This window comes from Manduca sexta, chromosome 4 (genome assembly GCF_014839805.1).
Source record: "Manduca sexta isolate Smith_Timp_Sample1 chromosome 4, JHU_Msex_v1.0, whole genome shotgun sequence".
NCBI classification, from domain to species: Eukaryota; Metazoa; Arthropoda; class Insecta; order Lepidoptera; family Sphingidae; genus Manduca; species Manduca sexta.
Window position 1 is genome coordinate 1,803,893 of NC_051118.1, and position 20,627 is coordinate 1,824,519.

At 37.5% G+C, this 20,627-nt stretch overlaps 1 protein-coding gene across 2 annotated transcripts in view; it reads right to left on the reverse strand.

Annotated features, from left to right (window-relative positions):
• LOC115444546 (rhophilin-2) overlaps positions 1-20,627 on the reverse strand; it is a 93,212-nt gene that overhangs the window by 7,683 nt on the left and 64,902 nt on the right. For both annotated transcript variants that reach the window (XM_030170364.2, XM_030170365.2), the window contains 3 exons: positions 12,196-12,312; positions 8,539-8,666; positions 139-292 (listed from right to left, as the gene is read on the reverse strand). In XM_030170364.2, coding sequence (XP_030026224.2) covers positions 139-292; positions 8,539-8,666; positions 12,196-12,312 — 399 coding nt within the window. The remainder of the gene's footprint in view (positions 1-138; positions 293-8,538; positions 8,667-12,195; positions 12,313-20,627) is intronic.

Here is a 20,627-nt window from a genome sequence, read left to right on the forward strand (position 1 = left end):
GGAGTTTAGAATTCGTCCTGATATGGCGATAGATTAGTCTGCTATTAAATTATAGCACAGACTACACATGATGTAACGTGGGTGTAATACTTCCAACTCTGACTATCCCTTAGGAGATAAAACGCACGTGTTTGTTACCTGTCTTGTATCCATAAAGTCGGATATAGCGTCTTCATACGCCGCAGCGTCTTCGCTGTAGTGCTCCAGGATGAAGTCCTTGAACGGCTCGCGGAAGTCCACTTCCTTCGTCTCCTTTAGACCCAGCGGCACCATCGGCATCAGGCATTCTTTGCTGTAACAAATATCGAAAAAGACTTAAGTTTGTTATTCCTGCCTTGGAGGTTTAGTTGCATGCGTGTGTGAGACCGCTCTGAGGTGCGGGGGTCTGCAATTTGTAGTCGAAACGGTGATAGGCTCGCCCCCCTATCACATCAAGGGACGGGACACATTTCGTGAAAATGGGTGATCCGGTTGCAACTCTGCCTACCCTCCAGGGAGAACTGCATGATGTGTGTTTGATTGTGTTTTATTTAACCTGAGTCACTATACCTGCGCTTTGCTATGGAGCGAAGGAGATTTTTATTGCGGATTTTAGATAGATTAATGTTCCCAGAGACTCAAGCTTCATCGCTCGGTGCTTTCGTTCAATTTAAAAACAACTTTCGTACTCAAAGGCTAGAAGAGTTTCCACAAACCACAGTTCAAGTCTGTCAATTCTGCCCAAACAACCAAGCAATTGAGAAAATCTGTCGCAAAATCAATATTACCAACACTTATAGGATATCTGCGTAAGGATTGGGGGCACCACAAGCCGACTTCACCGATGAATTGATTTGTATCGAATGATAGAATGCACACATCACACGTTTATCCCCGAAGGGGTATGCAGAGGCGCAACCAGGGCACCCACTTTTCGCCAAGTGTGTTCCGTCCCATGATGTGATAGGGAGCGAGTCTATTGCCATATCGGGCACAAATTCCAGGCTTCGGGCTGATACTGAGCAATAAAACCCAAATATAACTTTTCCCGACCCGAGATACGAAACCAGGACCTCAGAGACGCTACCGTACCGCGAATGCAGTACAACTACGCCACAGAGGCAGGCAATATATCTAATTGATAGAATGACGCTTAATAAACTAGACTAGTGAGTGTCTCTCTAAGTCTCTACCCTTTAAAGTAGCGTGAACCGTCTCATAACATTGCAAAGTATGCGTACAAGAAGTCAGGAATGAGACAATACAATTAGTTGCTATCAAAGTGCCGCCGCTTTCAATAACTATGTAACTCTATGGTTAAACGACGCGGGTAAATTTATGGTGCGATGCTTATAGACAAGTAAAAAACTAGATATAGGCAACTATACTGCGTAGAAATAGACACTAATAGTTTTTTAAGAAATCTGGTAGTGATGATGAATAATAATTTATGGAATGCAGTATAAAATGGCTAATGGTAATTCTTTTCTGAAATGCAACTTATAAAGGATCTTTACTTTATGGATGTGAGAATAGATACGATAGATGTACAATAGCATTTTTTGATACATATAATGTTGTTCTGTTTCAAAATTAACAATTCATCCTAAATATATTGTATCGTGATATTAGTATTTTCTTTTGATTTACTACTTTTTTTTGGATAAAAACCTTAGAAGCCATTTAAATCAATATTAAAATATATTAAATTAGTTTTTCTAACAATAATAGCATTTATAGGAGTTCGATGTCCCATTTAATATTGTTGAACAATTTCATTTGTATTCCTCGCCCTAAGGGCATCTATCTTCAATCAAGACTGGGATATCTATATTCCTAAAGAATGCCTCTTGTTTTTAAAAAAAGTTCGGTACTTACTTGATAAAATAAAAAATATGTACGTTTAACCCGCTAGTAAAAGTGGTATTAAATATGGCTTGATTTTATTTAATTGATAAAACAAAAATATACAAGCTTAATGAAAATTTCGCGGTTCGTTATCACATTCGATGATTATGAAATTTTCGTTAATTGAATGCTCCTGGGGACACATCTAATTCTATCTCCTGGCTAGCTTCCAATGCGCGGGCGCATAGTACTATCTCCTAATATGGCGTTAGATTTGTCAATTCGTGTTCCTAAGTTAGAATTTAGATAACGATGGTCATTAATCCTAGGGCATCTATATCACAAATTCTATGCTCTAGATAATTTATCTGGTATAATAAATATTAGTTAATATTTTAAAATTATTATAGTATCTTACACACATGTTTATAGAGCGTAGTTTACCGCGCATTCCACATTCTACAATCTATGGCCGCAAGATGGCGGCCGCGGAGCGCGGGAAAATTGCAACAATGGCGGAAATTAGATAGCTTTTTGTGCTTCTTTCTTAATTTTAATTGACTACACGTGAATGGAATCATTAAGTGTAAACTATTTTATATTTTACATTTACATGTGAGAGTTCATTAATAAAAAAAAGTTACTTTCTACGGCTAAAAAGTGAGTAGTGTCATACGCAGTGAAAAAACAATGGTTAATTATCTGACTATATTATATTATTACTAAATACGATTTTTAACAGCCCTATAGCCTCTTTAATGGGAAAGAATTTTTCAATTCGAATCAGTAGTTCTTAGAGATTAGCTTTAGCGCGTTTAAATAAACTCTTCAACTATACTTATATAAATAATACACATACATACATGCATACATAACATCACGCATTTATCCCCGAAGGGGTATGCAGAGGCGCAACTAGGGCACCCACTTTTCGCCAAGTATGTTCCGTCCCATGATGTGATAGGGGGCGAGCCTATCGCCATATCGGGCACAAATTCCAGGCTCCGGGCTGATCCTGAGCAGAACAACCCAAATATCACTTTGCCCGACCCGGAACTCGTACCCAGGACCTCAGAGCGCTATTGTACCGGGCGTGCAATACAACTACGCCACCGAGGCAGTCAACATAAATAATATAGATCTATTTTTACATGCTTCACGCATGTCACGCATTTAATTATAAACTAAGCTCACAAAACACTTTGCTATTTCTAATGGCGACGGTTTCGCGTTGTTTTCATTCATCTCATACTTTGAATCTCATTAGTGCCAAAGGAGTTGGTTCTCAACTTTTTATATAACCGTTCATTCATTAACATTTTATTTTATACAAATATAAATACAGATTTATATTTGGACTGAAGAGGTACATATTTCATCGTATATAATATATAAATATAATAATATCAGCCCTGTATTATATACTGTCCCACTGCTGAGCACGGGCCTCCTCTACTATTGAGGGGGCTTAGGCCTTATTTCACCACGCTGGCCTAGTGCGGATTGGTAAATTTACAAAGAATACACAGATCATAATTTTTTTTAAAAATTAGAGGTGTGTGCCCTTGGGATTTGAACATGCGGACATTCGTCTCGGCAGTCCGTTCCACACCCAACTAGGCTATCGCCACTTAGTACTTTGTAAATAGTCATGTACTATAAAAACAATCGTCATCATCAGCCGCAGGATGTCCACTGCTGAACATGGGCCTTCCCTAAAGATTACCAGATCGACCTATTGTAAGCGGTCCGTATCCAGCGACCTCCTGCGACATTATAAAACAATATTAATTAATATTATTGGAGTGTTGCCGGCTTTATTTATTTATTTATTTTAGGGCTTTAAGGAAACAAATCGATAAGACTGGGATTTTTATTGCTTTGAATGACGAGACGAGCTTGCCGTTCGCCTGATGGTAAGCGATACGATCGCTAATTAACAGTAAAAACACCATCCAACACCTTAAACTATAAATATTGTTTGGTATTCAACTGCGCTCGCCATCCTGAGACATGAGATGTTACATATTTTTATGGCTTACACTGGCTATAATGTGTTATATGTGTTTAGACAAAAACCTTTTCCTGTAATTTCGTTTGTTCATAGACAAATACGTCTTACGTGTCTACAACTTTTACCTGACTTTTGTAAAATTACCTCCCTCCTCTTCCAAAGAGGGCGCATTGAGAGCCACTGTCGCAGCATCTTGTTTCCCAAGCCCGCGCCGTCCTCATTATGGCCCATTTAAAGTTTTTGTGCGTTCGCCCATTTGCCCGACAATTTTACTTAATCACTGGCATTATGTAAATTTTATTTTATAACCTGCTTGATCTACTGCAGTCATGGGTTCGGTTCTTAAGTTGTGTAAATTTGTGTTAAAATACGGTATAATGTGGTAAGTCTTGAATTTTTTTTATTTAATTTATTTGTTTTGGTTATTATTTTTAGTTGTCTGAACGGATCTTAGGTTATCTGATTATAATAATTAACTTCTTGTTATTTTATTAATGAAAAGTATCGATTTTATTGCGTTATCATCGAAAAAAAACCACAAATTCATGAAAAGACCGACGAAAAATTCAAACGCTGGAGATAACAGAATCATGGCTTAATAAATAAATGTAAGTACAAAAGTTTTTAACATATTAACATTAATTTTTTTAAGTACCTTAATAGTGGACGATAATTTTTCATAGTTTTTTTTTTCAAATTAATAGGCAATTGTTTTTTTTTTACTCCCAATCTATATTTCATAACATATTACAGTAATATAGATATCAAGTCTACTAAACCGCACCCTATGATTGATTAGTACTATCTACTTTCCCTGCAAGTAATAATTACCGCGAAACACATGTAATGCTATATAAATAATGTAAACACAGGAATGTGAAAGTAATCCGTCCGTACGGCAGATATGTTGAAATGTCTTTGGACACGCGTTATGTTAACATTATATTTTAGATAAATAAACCTTTATTACATAAAGCAAACGCGTAAGTGACTTCTTAATATCAATAATTTTCTTGATAAGTACCCACTTCTGTATGTTTTTGTAAGGTAACGGAATCCTTGAATTCCCACTTAATTTTGAACTGTTAATAAAAACGTTTCAATAAATAATCAAGATAAATATTTGATTAAATTGCAACATATCACTACATATTGTAAAATTTATTAATAAAAGAAATAACAAAAAAATCGTATGTTTTTCACTACAACACAAAAAAAACTAAACAAATGGATGGTTGGTCTCGTTACGAACCAGTGGTTCTTCAGTCACACTACCTTTATTTATAATATATATGTAACAAAAAATACAAACAAAGACATTCTAAAAATTAATTGAAAAACGAACCAGTTATTCATATTTGAAATATTGTTTTGTAGAAAAGTTGGGGCGTGATGGAGCTATCGAGCCATCTCTTTCTCACGCATGTAGTGTTATGGCCGGTGATTCTCGGTGACGTCGCCGTTTGCTATTTCTGTTATTTGACACCTACCCGTTCCTCTAACTTTCAAAGCTAGCCTTATTTATTATTTGGATTTTGAAAATTCTTTTCTGATAGTTTTTGTATGCATACTGCATGGCTGCAGGCGCGTTATTCTCTATGGCAGTGTAAACTCGTAACATAGCCGTGTTACGTTATATTCGTGAAATTAGCGTGGAATGATATTGTATTTGCCAATTACTATTGTCTTGAACGCGACGCGGTGCGTTACGTGTTTGTTACGCACTGACAAAATAACATGTCACTTGGGAATATGGCACTTATGAGGCTTACTACCAAGACTGTTATTCTGTAAGGAATACAACTATAATAATACATTTGTAGATCCTCAATCACTATCTGGCTGACGATTTAGAATTTTAGATTCAAAGAGGCAGTCTTCTACTATTATTAGACCAATTACTTTTATGCCACAAACACACCACCCAAGGTTCAAAATGGCTTGTCACAATTACACAACTCTTCTTTCACAAGACGTCAGGAAACTATGGTATGCAAAAAAAACGTCTTACTTGCGAGAATTATTGCATGTATGTTAACCAAACACAGTGCTTGACGGCAGAATTCAACATTCACATAGTCCGACAGCGGCGATAGCTTAGTTGAGTGCTATGGACTGCGGCGGCAAAGGCCCGCAGGTTCAAAACCCAAAGGCATACATCTCTAAGTTTTCTACAGTTATGTCAGTATTCTTTGTGAATTATCGTCTGCTTTAACGGAGAAGAAAAACATCGTGAGGAAACCTGCGTACCTGAGAAATTTTCCATAATAATATTAAGACCAGTGTGATAGACAGGTCGAAACTGTCTGGGTTAACTTCATATGTTTTGATAGCCATTTACCCAGGGCCGCGGTTTGACGACCACGGTTTCATGAATTGGCCAATGTATATCTAGAAATATACAAATTGATACGTATCAATTTAACCTTCATAAAACAGCGTGTTGCGAACTAAAACTGTTTGCTAATGTGAGGGCTTGACGACTATGTTCAGGAACCGGTCAATGTCTATCTCTCTTTCTTCAGTCGGCCCCTCATTACTGAGGATCGTGATCCCGTCCAAGGTCATTTAGTAGTCTTCTCCATGAGGCGCGATCTTCGACTTGGTGCACCGCTACGCTCATTGGCATATTCAGGGAGTTGGCGACCTGGTCCGACCCGCGCTTCGGATTACGTCCTTTTGGTCGCTTGCCTTCGAGCTTGCCGGTGAGCACCAACTTCTCCAAGTTGTCTGGTTTCCGTCGCGCTATATGTCCAAAATATTTTAAATGTCTATCTAAACAGGTCTAAAAGTATGACTTACAAACTTAGTTAGATTTTATAATACTCAACCTTCATAAAACAGCGAGTGAGTAAATATTCCAGGCGAATGTAGAAAAATTACCATAATTAATGCCAAAACAGCCTATATTTATGGAACTGCAAATCTACCTTCACATTTATCGCTCAAGGTAAATGAGACAATTTTTCACACAAATTAATTCCATAATGATTATGCGTAACATTAAAAGAGACATGTAATTGCCGGTGGATACGTGTGCCAGAGATGGACTTTGGAATCGAGATCTATTAATTGACCCCCCAATGCGATGTATAAAAAATCGATAGCAATAACAGGTTTTAACTGCTGTTTCGTTTATATTTTTCCTGTAGTGTTTTTATCTCTCTGAAAGTTTATTTGTTAATATCAGTCCTGTACTAAATTATAAAGTCTTACTGCTGGGCATGAGCCTTTCTACTACTGAGAGTTTAAACCTTAAACCACCACCCTGGCCTTTTTGCGGGTTGACAGATTTCATACACCTTCGAAATTAATATGGAGAACTTCTCAGGTATGCAGGTTATCTCACGCTGTTTTCCTTCACCGTAAAACAAGCGATAATTCACAAAGAATACACACATAACTTTAGAAAAGTCAGAGATGCGTGCCCTTGGGGTTTGAACCTGTCGACATTTATCTCAAAATCTACTTACTTCCGTAATATTATGTTCCTAATATGTATCAAAAATATTGCTTATCAAAAAATAATCATAGCACCTATATTTACCCATTTATCTATTTTTAATTTAAAATAACAAATACATTTTAGAGGGCTACGAGCCCCATGACTTATAGATTTTCATTGAATACAACTCTGTGTAAACGCTCTGTAACCTTCTGATGTAAGCGGATCTTAGATTTTCGACATTTAATCAAACCAGTATATTAATATGATTTCTATAAATCAGCTTAATGTGAGTTTTAATTACTTTAAGTCTACATATTATCTTACTAATAATATAAATTTTACTGGTAGTAGATCTCTTATATATGTTAGAGTCCATCTAGGTTGGTACCACCGCAATGTTTATTTCTGCCGCCAAGCAGCAGTGTGTAGTTACTGTTGTGTTCCGGTTTCTGTTGCCGTTGTGTTAAGACTTAACATCTCATGTCTCAGGATGGCAAGCGCAGTGGAATACCAAACAGTAATTTGTAATTCAAGGTGTTGGTTGGTGTTTCTACTGTTTATGGGCGGTCGTATCGCTATCCATCAGGCGAACGGCAAGTTCGACTCGTCATCAGTAAAATATCTATAATAAATTTATTTATAAACGCCTCATATGTTTTCACGACTAAAAGAATGGTATAATTACTTAAATACTAATGTAAAAAACATTTAATATTATGTTAATTAAAACATTATGGTGCATAACATGGTGTTGAAACAATATTGAGAAGATTTTATGTTGTTAATCGGCTTTGTAAGCTTATTGTGAAATTATTGCGATTTCATTATAGTTTATTATCTTTTTTTTATTGATTTGAATGACGAGACGAGCTTACCGTTCGCCTATTGTTCGTTACCTATACTATTATATAAAGCTAAAACTTTGTATGTTTTAACGTATTAATCTCAGGAACTATGGCTTCGAATTGAATTTTTTTTTAGTGATAACCCATTTGTCGAGGAAGACTATAGGCTTAATAATAATAAATATAAAGACCGCATACGCCTAGAAAACCCCGACGGGTTTGATACACCTCAAATAAAAACATTACGCTATTATATTCGAAGGGTAGACAGAGGTGCAACCCGGTCACCCACTTTTCAGCTACCCAAAGCTTTGCAGGAGGAATTTAACAGCGGGTAGTAAGCTGAATATAGCTGCCATAGTTTATTTCATTATAGCTGTTAATATCTGGCACAAGTCCCTCACCTGTCGTTCTGGTACAGTTCCACCGAGGAGTTGAGTTCTGCGAGCTGCTCCTTCAGTAGCTGCAGGTTGGAGTTGACGAAGCTCAGCTCCAGCGCCACAGTCTCCCGAAGCTTCCTGTTGGTTGTGGCCTGAGGACGAGACGTTGAGTATAGTAAGTATAACAATCTATAGGATTCTTGGACAATGTATAAAGATGCTGAAATTAAACTAGTCAAAGTTACAATATCTACCTACATTTTACAATTATACAACTTTTTAAACATTTTTAGCTGTTGGTCACCAACAGCTAAAATTGTAACTTTGGCTTTACGGATGAACAACACCTCAGTACCCCCCGTGACCATGAAGGCTGCAAAGTCTTCGAAACGTGGGGAGAAAAATAAAATCCAAAATACCGCGATAGAGTCCGGAAAATTAGTTTAATTTCAATGTCTAACATTCGCGTAAACATAAGAAATCATTATATAAAGATGCTATTAGATTTCCTACTGCCACGGTATAAGACCTCTGACCCGCTGGTCCGCCCACATTCGCAGGATCGCCGGTGGACGCTGGATGAGGAGAGCGGAGGACCGAGCAACGTGGCGCGCTCTAGGGGAGGGCTATGTTCAGCAGTGGACAGTCGTAGGCTGATGACGCGGTATAAGAGCAAATACTGATGCAAACATTTATAAAAACTTTAGTGCGTAAAGTAGAGGTGTTAAAATATTTTTTATATACGTGTTCGGGCAAAGTGACCCCACTGCACCTGATGGTAAGTGGAGTGGGGTCCAATAGAGTATCGACTGAGTAGGATGATTACTCCTCGGCAGTCGATACAATCATACTGGCCTGTTGGAACGCGATATACACAGACTGATCCCAGAACGCGATACACTTACGCGGGCCACTATGGCGGGTTCTAACACATTGGTGGTCGCTATCCGGGCGGATATAAAATATAATTTTAAAGAAAATGTTAGCTGATGTTAATTACTTCGCTTTAACAACCGCTCATTGACTAAGGAAGCAAAATCGTTCAACCGATAATCTAAACATTAGCTCTAGACCTCACTTGCGCTTACTTATTGACTAAGTTCCTCGACCCATTGTAACAATGGAATAAGATCCTTGCGGTCATCGACCTGTTTCGGCCGCCAACCGTGACACCCCACGGTCCTTGACTCCTGACCTTGTGGGAATCCGACTTGGGAATTAAGACGTGGAAAAAATCGGATAGCGCTTTGTTTAATTTGTGATTACGAAACATGCGTATGAGTGGATGGACGTGGGTGCAAATTAATGATTCGCCCGTTCAAATAGTAATAAATAAGGTCTACAGAAATATTAACCCAAATACAAGTATTGATTAACTGTTTTCTTTACTAATAATAATAATATCAGCCACATGTTGGTCTAGTGCAGATTGGTATACTTCACACACCCCCGAAATTCCTATAGAGAACTTCTCAGGTATGCAGGTTTCCTCACTATGTTCTACTTCACCGTTAAAGCAAGCGATAATTCACAAAGAATACACAAATATTTTTTTTAAGAAAACTTATTTTTCTTTATTGATAATATTTTTATAATCTATACATATTATTAAACAAAGTCCCCTTTTCTATATGTCTAGATATGTTATCGATTTTCTCAAAATCTACTGAACGGATTTTTATGAAATTTGGTATGAAGATAGTTTAAGACCATGAGAAGGTTATAGGCTACTTTTTATCCCGGGAAATAATATAGCAGGACTTTTATCCCAGAAATCTGATTCTCAGCGCAAGCCCCGAGCAAAAGCTAGTATTTTATATTTTCTTATATTTCTTTTAACGCTCTTCCTATTATGGGACGGAACACACATGGGGAAAAGCGCCTGGTTGTACCTCTGCTTACCTCTTTAGGGATAAAGGCGTGAGTGTATGTGTGCTAATCAACAATTATTTAGGTTATTTGTGAAGTGCGTAACAGTACTTTATTGTACATACTGCTTTATTAGCGAAGAATGTTATATCACTGGCTTAATTAAATGATATTTACTTTTTAATACACATATACGCCTGCTAAACGTTGGAATGGAAAGGTCTGAATAATGTGCAATGGACTTAACGAGTAACTAAACCGACAGTATGTCTGTTAAGTACCCAAAAATGTTATTAATCTTTATTGTTATTAATATAAATGCGAAATTGTAGATGTGTGGATTTTAGAAATAAACACAGCACTGCTGGAACTATTTGGGTTAAATATGTAACTTAAATATGTATTATATGCTCTAGATTATCATATATGTTAGATTTTAATACGGAAAGGTATTGAATATTGAGTATATGAATATTATAAATTTTTGAATTCGTTCACGCGAGCGAAATAACAAAGGTAACTTTATATAACAATATTTTTAATATATAATGTTTTAATTTTTAAATTAATTATAACGCAAAAGTATTATTGTATATTACGTTTTATGATACACTAGCTGACCCGACAGACGTCCCGTCTGAACTATGAATTTGCAGCGCGCATTCTGTCAATCGTTGACAGTTATTTCAAACAATTGACAGTTATATCAAATTAATATTTTCGTTAAGTTTTCTTAAATTGTCAAATTTTTCGCGCAATTTTTTGAATTTTTTCTTTCATAAGAACCATCTCCTGATAATAACAAACACAAAAATAAAAAAATAGTGATATTGGTCCAGCCGTTCATGAGCGATGGCGTGACCAAGGGAAATAGGGATTCATTTCTATATATATAGATAGATAAATATCTTAAAAAATCTACCGTCTCCTCATTTTACGAAGCTACTTAGCATACCGACGCATACATTGTTGACACACTTTCTCGAAGCGATTGATTGCGACAGCTGGTAATCATATTTTGTTGTTTTATGTTTTCCTGGTATCGAGTGGAATGAAATTGTTTTGTTCATTGAAGTTGATATGCGTTATATTATACATATACGACTTTCTCCATGAAGAAATGAGCAGAGAAACAATTACCGCATCCATAAACCACAGGCTAGCGATTGCAGGGACTTGGATGAAAGTTGGGAGGGCATATCTGTGGGAGGGAAGTGTGAGAACAACAAACCCCGCCACCGCCGACCACTTAAATTTTTAACTTTGTCAGCATCGTATCGCACCCCGCAGGAAATAATTTATGTGTGTAATGTTCTGGATGTCTCAGTAGTCAAAGTTGCGTTAATTGTGAGTTGTGTATTCGTTTGCCTAGTTTGGATTTGCCGTCCCCTGAATTCGCCGTCCGAGGCATGGGCCCCGGATTGCCCCCAATAGATCCGGGGCTGTCTCCTTCCTTCACACTTAATAATATCAGCCCTGTATTATATGCTGTCCCACTGTTGGGCACGGGCCTCCTCTACTACTGAGAGGGTAGGCCTTAGTCCACCACGCTGACCTAGTGCGGATTGGTAGACTTCACACAGCTTCGAAATTCCTATAGAGAACTTCTCAGATGTGCAGGTTTCCTCACGATGTTTTCCTTCACCGTTAAAGCGAACGATAAATTCATAAAGAATACACACATAATTTTTTAGAAAAGTCAGATGTGTGTGCCCCTTGGGATTTGAACCTGCGGAAATTCGTCTCGGCAGTCCGTTGTACAACCAACTAGGCTATCGCCGCTTATTATTATGGTAAAGTATATCAATGTACCTTGAATAGATTCTCGGCGCCGGCGCGCAGGCGCAGCTCCTTGTTGATCTCCTGGTTGAGCTGGCAGCGGCGGGTCTGCAGGCGGCCGCGGCACGTCGCCACGCGAGGGTCCGAACCCTGCAACCAATAACAATATTAGTAACCACAGAGAAACAGTAAATGTTACTTATATTATAGATGCTGAAGTTTGTGAATCTTTGTTAGAAGTAGAAACAGTTGAACGGATTTGGATGAAATTTGGCGTAATGGTAGACCACAGTGGCAAAGGGTCCATATAAACCGATTCCTATAGGCTTCCCATCCATAATTTATATAAAATCTAACTTTCCTTAAAATGCTTATTATTACCTATATGTTATGTCAGGTTCCCTTTAAGAAAATTTCACCCTCCGCCACTGGTAGACCATGTCCTAGATAACACATAGCCTACATTTTATTCCGGAAATTTGATCCCAAGGGATCATAACGGAATATTTTATTTGGATTTAAATAGATGGCGCCGGGGTTGCTAAAGTGTTTTAGGAACTTTTGTACCAGAAAATACTTTTCACGAGGGCGAAGCCGGGAACCTAGCAGGTTATAAATGCGTGTCAATTTGTGGTTATATAATAAAGAATTTCATAAAAATAGACTTTTCGGGAACACAGCTCTGACATTGGTTAACAATCATATTTGGTATTGAATACATAAAACCGCGACGTATCGCTATCTCCTTCGCTCTCACACAACAAACTAGCAGTTACGTCATATCTATGACAGGAATTAGCGTTCTCAACCCGACAGTAGACTTTTTTTTTACTTCATATACAATAAAATGTGTACATAGGCGGACTTAATGGCATTCTCTTCCAGTCAACCTTACGGTGGACTTCAATAATTCTAGATGGTCACGTGCAACGCAGATCACTTCACATCAAGTCAATAGCTCGTTTGTCATCTATAAACCATTATAGATCATAACAGATTGAAGAGTAATGGTCAGTAGTTAATAGCAGTTGCAAATAAGAGCACGCAGACATGCAGTGAAAGTTGAACGATTAGACGCATGCTATGTGCTTGGCTTTGTGAGTAGGTTCGAGTACCGGTTAGGGAGTGATGTTGGTTAAATTATAGACGATGGAATAAAAAGACTTGGAAAAAATACACAATATGTTATGAACAATTGATAACAAAAAAAAAAGCCCGGAGTTTCATTCTGTTCTTCGGGTAGTCATCGCCTAGGTAGCTAGTGACAGGCTGGTAGGTAGGTTAGCTAGGCTAGGGTTCATGTCCTCGCCGGTGAGGATTATGACGCGCTATCCTTTTATTTCCCCCTACTTCTCAGCCCGAGCTGGTTACTTTGGTTTGTACCTAATTAGTCAATTTTACCCCTAATTTAAAATGTCCATAGTTATAAGTAATTTTAATTGTTATTAAGACAAAATAATTATTATTCTTATACATTGTTATGTTGTTATTGTTATTGTTGGAAATAAAATTACTTAAAAGATTTGTTTCCGTGGCCACGAAGGCTGCAGTCTTCGAAACGTCACAGAAAAAAAAAACCGCGAAAATATCCGTTGTTTTATTTTCAATAAAAGTCAAACCAGTAACCCTATTCCAGATATCCAATCAGTGTCATTGTAATGCGCGCTCACGTCCCCGATGGTTTAGTGCCCTTCGGTACAAAGGACCCGTCCCGAGTTCGACTCCCGCATTGTTATTCCGCCGACGTCACCGCAGCGTGTGAAATGTTATTTATGGACCTCATCGCGGTTTGATTTATTTTACTTTACATTTTATTCAGTGATATATCGTCTAGTAGCGGCAGCTGAGTTATCGAATCCAGCGACGTTTTACTTTGTACTCTGGGCGGGAATTTGAAGTTGGTTACGTTCTAAACTTAATAAATATATAATATTTTATGTTTACATATTATAAAACAAAGCCTGACTGTGTCTATCAGCTGTTTGAACGCGATAAAGTCAAAAACTACCGAATGGATTTTGATGAAATTTGGTATGAATATAATTTGGGACACTGGGAAGGACATAGGATACATATTATCCCGGAAAAATATGAAGCGGTAGTTTTATCCCGGAAAAACTTTTCTCGATTGAAACCGCAAGCAATTAGTTATTGAGTTAGTTAGAGGCCTTGATGTTATGCTACCGATGCAAAGACTAGAAGGGTATCTGTATTAAATATAATTAAAAGACCAGATGAGCAAGCCACAGACATTGCAATAGGAGCTGCCCTGAAGGACTATACGAAATGGGTTCTAAAACCTAGAGAGCTATCGCGCGAGACCTCGCAAATTATTTACTTATCAAGGAGATATTAAATTGACTACCTCGGCGGGGATGTATTGAATGTGCAGCATGAAACCGATCTGAGGTCCAGAGTTCGAATTCTAGTTCGGGCAGTCTTATTGGGTTTTTGGTCTATCAGCGAAGAGTTTGGAATTTGTGCCCGATATGGCGATAGGCTCGTCCTCTACAACACGAGACAGACATGTCGATAAGTAGATGCCTTAGTAGGGGTACACTCCTAACGGGACAGAAACACTTGCGAAAAGAGACTTTTTATAGAGACTTTCCCGCCCTCACACCCACCACTACAACTCCTGTAAGCCAGGATCAGCAGTGGCACGCATTTTATGACACCGAGCAGTGAAGCTCGGCGAGTCTCAGGGAAAACTAATATGTCATTATCCCGCAACGAAATTAATCAAATCGAAAGATAGGGAACACATTTGCGAAAAGTAAGTTTTTATATATATTCTGATACAGGCGTTATTTGTGATATTATATTAATTACTCAGCCCTTAACAGCCAAGTGCCAGGGTCCCCAGGTCCCGCAATAGAGCCTTGTGCCCGAAATGTTTACATAATGCTAGCGCAGGCCGCATGACAATGCGCCATCATTATCATAATTCATAATTATTGCACGCCTGGTTTGCTCAACATGGCCTTTGGGTTCAATGTTGTAATACATTTTAATGGGTATACTTATGAATTATGAAGTCTATAATAATTTTAATAATGTTTTTTTTTTTAAACGGACATGGCACTGCATTAAATGGTAAGTGGAGTGGGATTCAATAGAATGTCGAGTAACAAGAGATGGATACTCCTCGACAGTCGACACAATTATGCCGGCCTGTTGGAACCAGATATGCACAGGCTGATCCCGGAACGCCACACTTACGTGGGCCACTATGGCGGGTTTTAACACCTTGTGTATGGTGGTCGCTATCCAGGCGAATATAACATATATCTTACCACCAGTATGTCATAAATCGTTGTTAGGCTAATTCTATCTCCTTTATACTGCACCTATATGAAGTTGGTGGAACTTACTTTCTCAACATATTTCAGGAATGATTTCGTTTAATTTTTGCATTAAAGTTCAAATCTAAGGTATTGTATTTACGAATACAGCTTTAGATAAATATATAAAGTTTTACTCGACACGGGAATTGGACCCAATAGAAAGTAATACGCCTTTTCCATTTTCAGAGGTAGACAGAGTGTATCACACTTATGTTAATTGTCATGATAAGGGATCATTACCATTTACCGGACACTATTGTTGTATTATGCAAATATTATAGTCTGTTACTGAATCATACGTGTGGCGCCATCTATTATATTTCAAAAGAAATAATTGTCTTTGACCTCCTCCATGTTCTTCTTTTTGTCAATATGTCGTATAACAAATGTCGTTGATTTATATTCTTAATAATAAAATTGTGTTTAACATAATCTACAAGTTTTCCTGCATTAACTATCTCAACAACTATATCAGACTCTGATACTAAGCAAAAATATAGAAAATAAACCAAGTCGGGCATCGAACCCACGACCTCAGTCGTACCGCGTACGCAATACAACCAAGCCATTAGTTAACGTGTGATACTAACATTCCAATTAGTTTGCTTTCATAATCAGTAAATACATAAATATTACACATGACATTTGGAGTGACGAAACCCGCTCGTTAGCGGTTGTGTGTGAAATCGTTTTACAAGTTATGTACGTGACTTTGTTTAGGTTAAGGTATAATTTAGAATTCATAAGAAATTGTAAGAACGAAAGTTTTGAATTGTGTTTGCTAGAAACAAACATGGAAATAGCTAATGTATTGAAGTATGTTGGAGACAAGCGTGGATAGCTGTGTATTTTGTTAAAATTTTGGACAGAGACCCTGATCTGTAAAGGCTTGTAGCTTGCTTTTATATTGAGAAAAGCAATTTTAATATCGGTAAAGGTAAAGGTACGGCGATGACTTACTAAGGTAACGGAATCATTGATGGACCACTTAATTTTAAAATCTTCATAAAATCGTTTCATGAATAAATATCAAGAAAATCATTTGATTTAATTGCAATACTTTATAATATTTTCTAAAAAAAAGACGTTTTTACATATACACCCGCTAATTTACATAATTTGAACATCCTTACATAACATAAAAATCTCGGCGCATCTGTCTGAACGCGATAAACACAAAAACTAACGAATGCATTTGGATGAAATTTGGTATGAAGATAGCTTGAGATCCTGGGAGGAACATAGGCTTTTATCCCGGGAAAATTTATAGCATGACTATTATCCTAGACTCTTTCACGCGGGCAAAGCCGCGAATAAAAGCTAGTCAATATAAAAAAAATGTTAACTCAAACAGGATATGCGGACAAATGTTATATATACACATTGATCGTTTTAATATTTGCAAAACTAATGTGATTTTATTGACCATAAAACTACATTGTATAATGAGCAAAAGTGGCTTTCCTTGAAATGTTTGGTTGAATCTAAAACTATTTCTGTAAAAACTATATTTATAGTGCGATAACCTAGTTGGTTGTGGAACAGACTGCCGATACGAATGTCCGCAGGTTCAAATCCCAAGGCACACAGCTCTGACTTTTCTAATATTATGTGTTATCTTTGTGAATAATCGCTTGCTTTAACGGTGAAGAAAAACATCGTGGGGAAACCTGCTTACCTGAGAAGTTCTCTATAGGAATTTGGAGGGTGTGTGAAGTCTACCAATCCACATAATAGTACCTACCAGGCGGACTGTCACATATGAGAGTCCTACCACTGTGGTTTAAATATATAAAAATAAATACGTTCAGGAAGCTATTGCTTGTTTTGATTCCATGTAGCCGTCGGAGTAACACGACCCTTGTAACTGGAAATCCGTCGATTCTAGTGAAACACAAAGGACTATCAACGTGTTTATAATAACATATTGTGAGATCGTTTTCACTTCCCAAAGGCTGTGCAGTGATAAACAACACCACACAGCGGTAGGAAGAGAGTCACAATACTAACAGGCTGGCATAATTGTGTCGACGTTCAAGGGGTAATCATCTCTCGTCAGTCGCCATGGCGATGAGTGATACACAGGTAAGATTACGCCTGTACCTTCGAAGGACAGGCAGAGGTGCAACCAGTACATCCAAACATAATTTGTGGAGCATCAATTTGATGTCACTTTGTCGAGAAACACTACTCTTACAGTCTCAACTGCACGTTTGCTGACGCGGTGTGACGTACAATACAACGCACGCGAAAATATTAATATATTATATTTTTACCAATAATTAACACTCAGTGTAGTTACAACCCGGGACTTAAACACATAAGTATAGAAGAGAAGAATTGCCAACTTTAACTTTACAACGTAACAATATAAATAAACGGTACTAGTCCATCTTCGGTGATATTTCTGTACACACTCCAACATCAGCAAACGTCATTCAAATGCAGTGGCAGGCCTAAGCGACGCAAGGCCCCAGGCGAAAGCAAAAAGCAAAAGACGCGAGGCCCCGGGCACAGTAAAATAACGTTCCCCTGTTTTAACAGTTTCGTCAGTAAGAACGTAATAAAAGGTCCTGCGAGGCACCGCGCGAGGCCTCTGTAAGCACGAGGCCCCAGGCGGTTGCCCGGTTCGCCTCCCCCAAAGGCCGCCTCTGTTCAAATGTATAACGTACAACTACACTATTAGACGTAGTGTTGTTCACGTCCCGTGTTTTAGGCACATTTTAAAATGTTCCGGCGGGACAGACTCTGTCCCGTAAATCGATCGATCTATGATCGACAAGTACTCATGCACGCAACGTTCACATTTTCGCATACATATCAATACGACTCAGCTTTTAATAAATGTAGTAAAAAACGCATTTTTAATTATGATTATGATTTTATTATTGTTACAAATATATTTAAACGAATAAGAATATGTTAAAAGTGATTCAATCTTAAAAAATATATATAAAAAATTACACAAATAATTTTGTTTCTTATTTGTCCCGGCTACAAAACTGAAGTCCCGTATTTTTTGCCCATTTAAGCACTGAAAAAAAATCTGGCAACCGTAATTAGAAGCAACTGTCAGTATCATAAGTTTAGTGTTTCGAGAAGTTAATAGTGTCTGCAGGGTGACTTGGGCATGATTAATCATTGTGGCATTGCATTGATCGTAAAAAAATCTCTCTACTCAATCATAGTTATAGACAGCTAACGGAGTTGATAACTTGCCCACGAATTACATAATTAATGACAATTTCCCTATACAAGATGGCGGCATCATTACGTATGCTAAGGTTACGTGGTTAAATATAGGAAACTAGTTAGAGGACTCTTCCAACTTCCCTTCCTTATATTCCCTATGTAAAAACCATAGTGGCGCACGCAATGATGTTTCACAAATAGACGCGTCATACACTAACAAAATGGCACATAAAAACAGCGCAGTATTTGCTATAGTCACGTACCTTTACATATAATTACAAATTGGCTCGAAGAAGGAATAAAAAGATGCAGCATACATTCGTTAGAAAAGGATATATTTACATCGACAGCTACGTAACAACGTTAGTGCCGCACGCTCATTGGCCGTCGAGTCGGGCAATTACCTTACTTTCGTCTTGCCAGTATTGAGCTCGGACAACGTATCTATGTAATAAAAACATCTTGGGGCGCACGTGTGTTCCACGATCAGCCTATTGTAGAGCCGTGTCAAATATCAATAGAATATTTGACTTTGTTTGATTTTGTGCATTTTATAATACAGCAATTACTACAAAAAATGTTCTTCAAACCGGAACACAACGGTGACTACACACTGCTGCTTGGCGACAAAAATAGACATTGCAAGGGTACTACACAGGCGGACTTTCACATAATATGAGAGACCTACCATCGGTGGTCTTGTAAAACAGCGAACTTTCCTAATAACATTAACAAGGCATGAACAACGAGAGCTTTGGGTAATTGCTAGCATTACTGCCTTTTCATGGAAGTTTGATGCTATTTTCTTTACTTACTATGCCAAATATGTTTTGCCGAGTATAAAAATGCAATGTAAAATATGCTCCATGGCCTAAAAACTGACACTGGTATGTACAATATTTGTATGCAGGTCAGACATATCATGTTAAGTATCAAACGAAATAAAATATGCAAGCCATTTGTCGAAAGGCATGCCAAAGTGATTGTACCGGACTACAAAACAAAAATCAAGATAACGGCCAGTCATCGTCATTTACAATAGCATATTATGTTAATTATTCGTCTAAATAGCAAACACATAATATTAGTCTAATACAGCCTCTTTTCAGAGAAATAAAGTATGGATTACAATAAAAAAGCACAAAAAACTATTTCGTATTTGGTTAGAGAATCTAAGTTGAGCCGCGCGTACACAAGTCTTAGCATAATATGTTAATTATTCGTTAAAATAGCAAACACATAATATTAGTCTAATATAGCCTCTTTTCTGAGAATAAAAATTATGGATTATAATAAAAAAGCACAAAAACCTAATCCGTATTTGGTCAGAGAATCTAAATTTAGCTGCGCGTACGCAAGTCTCCTAACGGTATTCGCCGCGTCTACCAATTAAAACAAAAAGAATCATTCAAATTTGGAACGCTATGTGCGCGGTCGTTCGGTCATTTTTTGACGTTCGTATGATTCAGTACTTAGGTTTGAGGAAAGATTTATTGAAATGTGTTAACTGTTTTGAAATTTCTGATAACAATTACGTATTAATTTGACGCTTCAAAGGTCTAGTAGAGCTATATGTAACCTGCGGCCCCAATCGTTTTTCCATTTTTTTCCAATTTTTTATAAAACTTTACATTTTTAAGCACTGAAGTACGATGAATTTACGTTGTGACATCATAACTAGACTAATTTGTGGTATAAAAAGGTTATACGGCTGTTCTAGTATGTAACATGGCGAACTGATAACCCCTTTAATAAGTCGTTTAAAAAATGTACCTAATATAATTTTGTTTACATTTAGCAAACTGTGAACATAATTATATTGTGAATTATTACTTGCTATAACGGTGAAGGGACACATCGTGAGGAAACCTGCATACCAGAGAAGTTCTCTATAGGAATTTCGAGGGTGTGTGAAGTCTACCTATC